General features: G+C 29.6%; 1 protein-coding gene and 1 long non-coding RNA gene across 2 annotated transcripts; one reads left to right on the top strand and one right to left on the bottom strand.

Annotated features, from left to right (window-relative positions):
* Positions 1–702: 702 nt before the first annotated feature.
* On the bottom strand, positions 703–1,067 carry LOC123672306 (selenoprotein M-like). The gene is made up of 2 exons (XM_045606381.1): positions 990–1,067; positions 703–936 (listed from the first exon to the last, which is right to left on the bottom strand). Exons 1-2 carry the CDS (start codon positions 1,065–1,067, stop codon positions 703–705), a joined length of 312 nt encoding a protein of 103 aa, XP_045462337.1.
* Positions 1,068–3,055: 1,988 nt separating this feature from the next.
* Positions 3,056–4,176, top strand: LOC123689062. Its single transcript, XR_006750152.1, has 2 exons — positions 3,056–3,283; positions 3,648–4,176. It is a non-coding gene; the product is annotated as an uncharacterized LOC123689062 (long non-coding RNA).
* The last annotated feature ends 717 nt before the right edge of the window (positions 4,177–4,893 follow it).

Here is a 4,893-nt window from a genome sequence, read left to right as displayed (position 1 = left end):
GAAGGTGATCAACATTATTTTTTTTTATGAATTAACTGCATACTGCCAAGTTTGGAGCATGCCTTTTTCAAAACCGTTAACGCGTTCTGTTCCACATTTGCCACGCTCGCTTCTAGAAATTTTTGCATCTATCTAACGTTTATTTTGTGAGTTCATTGAATTCTAGTATACCTGTTACAATGTATTATTCGATAAGTTCTGGTGATCGAAAAACCTTGAAAAATTGGATTTTAGTGGAACAAAAAAAATTCGGTAGGTGTTCCTTATTAGATGTAAAGAAATACTTTTTTCTTGAAAGTTATGTTTACTTGTGCCAAATTCGGAACGGTTTGCAATAAAGGCTAGAATTCTTCACAAATTTTATGATTTAGGTCGGGATGTACTTATCTTCATCTCTTTGAGTTCAATATAATATGTTAATTCATAATAGATCATTGGAGTTGAAAAGAAACTAATTTTTTTTAATGAGCATTGTTATCTTCAGAGAGAATAGTTTAATTATGAATATCAACATGCCCAGCCACTTCTTTTCAATTAACATTTAAGTACTTTGGAAGAGCAAATTCAATCTTGGTAGGAAATACTCTCCATAATGAATATTAATTTATCTGTTTCTCAATATTATACAAGTTGAATTTACTTGTATTGAGTTGAATAGGTTAAAAAAGTTAATTCTGAGTTGAACTCAATTACATAAATATTTTATAAATCTTCATTTTTCAAAGTAAATCCTCGTGATGACAAAAGATCATTACATTCCTTCCTGTTGAGATCGGATAACAGATGCCTCTCTACTTCTTTGTCATCTTCATCAAAGAAAACTAATTCCGGTAAATGTCCATGAAGTTTTTTGAATTCAATACCATATTTCGGCAAATCCTCATACGCAAACGCTTTAACTTCTGGTTTTCTATTCAGAGTACAACTAGGACAACTCTACAAAATAATAACTTAATAGTAAACCTAAAATAAACTAATTGTTTGCAAACCTCAAGGCGTGCATTTGTAATTTTTCCATATACATCACTAACAATGAGAAGGCAAGCCAAAGTTAAAAATTTAAACATTTTGTTTTCTTCCAGATTTATGGAGCAAAAGTATTTCCTAAATTGTTTTTGTTACAACTTTCAACTTTGAAAATCTAGAAATTCTATGATGTTATTAGACCATTGATACCAGTTCTTCTTTTCTTTTTCAATGTGCCAGGCTATCCGTCATTTACACATTTTCACCGTGGGTTTATGCACCATTCCTAAAAACTACGAAATAAGAACTCACAGATTACGGATAACACATAGACCTAATATCATATAATGATATTAGAGAGTTATTGCAACGCACAAATAAGCGATCTTTTATTAAAGGATCCTCTATCGTGGACGTTAAAAGTGAACTATTGCAAGGTGCTTTTAACGAAAGTCAGTAAAGTGACAGATCTTTAAATTTGACATATTTATATTTTGTCACCTTTATTTTGTATTCTGATAAATAAAATGATTGATTCATTTGGTAAAAGTTCAAAATCGAAAATGAAAGAACAAATAGCGTTAGCAATTTTAGCTGGGACCATTATTGAGGAATTGATTTTTCATAATAGATACAGTTGGTGTAGAAAATATATCAAAACCAATTCGAACAAATCGACTAGTTGACTTGGAAAATTTTTACTAAAAGTCTCGCAATCATTATCGAAGTTTATTTTTATAACTGCAAACTTCATTGTGGAAAATCATGGACACTTTTAAGATAATTTGAATGCACATAAGTGGCTCTATAGAAATAGTTATCAGCTCTAGTTATAAGGTAAGCTATTAGCTTAATTGAAATTAAATTATTTATTATATTACCTTAATTCGTTTTTAGTCTACCAATTCGTAATATGGGAGGAGCTGTACCAAACTACTGGGGTTTTATCGATGGAACTATTAGAGAAACTTGTTGACAAAGTATCATCACTATGTAAAATATCAGTCTACTTTATGTACTTGTTTGAGTGGAAGTCAATCAAGTATTTCTTTTCATGTAAAACCACCAGTATTGGAAGATTATTTTGTTTAACAGAATTATGTTATGTATTTTTGTACCTTTTCCTACAATAATTTTAAAAAAAGTGTACTTAACGTATAATTTTATAATAACATTACTGATAATTAATTAGGTTCTGCATTGTGATTTGCTTTTTTATGCTATGTTGATCCAATATATAAAAAAGTACTTAGGTAACAAATTCATTATTTTTCTTTCAAAACAATCCCATTGGTGTCTCCATATTACAGAATAAATTACTTATATTCAATATAAAAAAATAATATTCAGTATGCAGTAGTATTCTGTAACAATACTACATTATCAGATAGGTAAATTCTTATTTCTAATAAAATTCAGGATTTATCAGTATTATTTTCAATTCTTTTAGCAGGATCAAATTAAATATGATGTTTTGTTGAGAAGTTCTTGAAAAATTCGTTATTGAGAGCACATTTTTTCCTCGAATGAAATGGTTTCCACAGATGCCGAAAATCAAGAAATAAAATTCAAATTTATCAAAAAGTTTACTTTGTTTACCTAAACAGCTACCAATATTTATAGGTTAGTTCTTGCTGAATAACGACGGCAAATATTCGGCATAAACAGATATCTGTCAAAATAAAGGATCCTTAAATAAAAGTTGGTCGCCTGTATTTTAATTAAGGCAATCCTTAATATCTGACTCAATGCGCATGCGTACATGTCAAAATAAGAGATCCTGTAATAAAAGATCGCTTATTTGTGCGTTGCAATAACTCTCTATTAGGTCTATGGGATAACCATAGACCTAATATAGGTCTATGGTTTGCTCTTGCAATATTATTTCACAGATTACGGATAACCGTAATCTGTGGTTCTTATGGTGGATTTATGCACCAGTCCTAAGAACTGAGACCTAAGAATTGAACTCTAACAAATCAATAAGCGCGTTCGGCAATAGCATCCGAGAGCGGACGGATATTTTATCCACGTGACCACAGATATGTCGGATTTTACAGATTTATCTGTAATAAACGAACGGTACAGAGCTTCCTGAGCTTCAGCTGTTATGTCAGTTCTTTGATATACGCATGTGGCGCCCTTTGTGGCTAAATGAAATGAAATCATTAGTAAAACATAATCAATATTCATAATATACACTTTTACTGTCTTGCCTGCTGAAGAGGCGTTAGAAATTTATGCTTTTTTTAACTATACTAAGAAGTTTTGAGTTGATGTTGTTTTCAATATTGAAAAATAGGGAAAAATTCTGAAGGTATGGACTTTAATATTATCAATTATTTACTGCAAGAAATTCACAAATTCATTGCTATGTAGTTGGTTGCCACAATTCATATTACAATAAGAAAAAGTAGCTCGAGAAAGAAGGAAAGATATGGTGATATGGATTATTAGTGTGAGAAGAGTTTGATAAGAATATTTTAGAAATGATAGCAAATATCTCTCATCTAAAACTTATTGTAGTGCTGATCATATTTTGAAAGAAATGGAAACCTGAAGTATTCCATAAAATATGAATATGAATTATTCAGGAATTTGGACCAAATTCCTGAATAAATTCGTTTTATTATTAGTTTAAATTATGTTACGTTTATCTAATTTCATTCTACTTATTTCAGAAGTATAAAAAAACGGATACCTAATTCCTCTACAAAAATGAAAAGATATAAAAAGAAAAATGGTCTGATCTAGTAGAAAGTATATTTCCAAGGAGGAATCACTTCTAAAATCTCCATTCGTTTTATGAAGACAAAAATGTTTCAATGGAAGTTTAAGAAGGAAAAAAGGAATTTTCATGTCAAATTGATCCAAGTGATTTGGAAGATGATATCTTTTTATTTTCATCAGTAATTTAATGGACTATGGTGCCAAGGGAATGTATGATGGGATAACTTATACTGCCATAGGATAAATAAATGATATGTAAGATCAATGCAGTATTTGATAATAATAATAATTTATTTGCACACAAGAAATTCATAAAAACATACGCCATCAAAAGTTTACATGGCTTGTCAATCAAAAAATCTTAAACTATAAATGAGTAGTATTGAAAGTCATTGTAATGAAAACATGAATATGTTTGTAGTTACAAATTATCAAATAATATTTACAAAAATGATTCCTAAATAAATCACTCAACCTGTATATTTTATGATCCAATAGCAAATCCTTTACTCTCTTACTAATAACAACTGGACTCAAATTTTTCAATAGTCTGGAAGTTATAACATGTATAACTTCAGACATGTATGATTCGGAACTTTTCTTATTCTGGATGGTCTTATTACAGCATAATTAAGGCTTGGAAAAATATCTTTCTAATTGAAAAATTTAAACTTTCATGCTACACAATGTGTAAAGCATATTTTTAAAATAAATCATTTGAAGTTTTAAGAATTATTTTTTTGTGAATTCTTCATCAAATGGCTCACTATCAGTTTTGGATGTCTTATCACCAGATGAGAACACTATAGAGTCGCAATTTTTCAAATTCATAATTGCCATACTTAATCAGACTCTAGCATAATGTTTATTTATTCTTTCAAATTAGCTGGCTTTTCCTCTTCTCAAATATTGGCAATGGTGCTCAGTATTTTCAGCAGAAATAATTCGACCTGAAATTATAAACAATTATAAAAATAATCTCTTTAACTTACTAGAAACTTACCAATGAATAGACATTTGATTTCCAATAATTTCACTGACTCCCCATTCTTGAAAATAACACCATTCAGAAAAGCAACAAGCCTCGGGTCCAACTGACAAACTTCAAGTCCTTTTCCTGAATATGGTATTTTTTTCTCTGAAACTTTCGTATGATAATAAACTATTAGCTGACACAAATATAGATATAGTACCTTG

The sequence above is a fragment of the Harmonia axyridis genome, chromosome 1 (assembly GCF_914767665.1).
Source record: "Harmonia axyridis chromosome 1, icHarAxyr1.1, whole genome shotgun sequence".
NCBI classification, from domain to species: Eukaryota; Metazoa; Arthropoda; class Insecta; order Coleoptera; family Coccinellidae; genus Harmonia; species Harmonia axyridis.
This window is presented reverse-complemented; position numbering and strand designations above follow the sequence as displayed.

Bases quoted from the DNA above. Each gene is read 5' to 3' on its own strand.
- LOC123672306 (XM_045606381.1), bottom strand. From the start codon at position 1,067: ATGTTTAAATTTTTAACTTTGGCTTGCCTTCTCATTGTTAGTGATGTA. The intron at 937-989 runs GTTTGCAAACAA...ATTATTTTGTAG, and splicing joins TTACAAATGCACGCCTTGAG to AGTTGTCCTAGTTGTACTCT.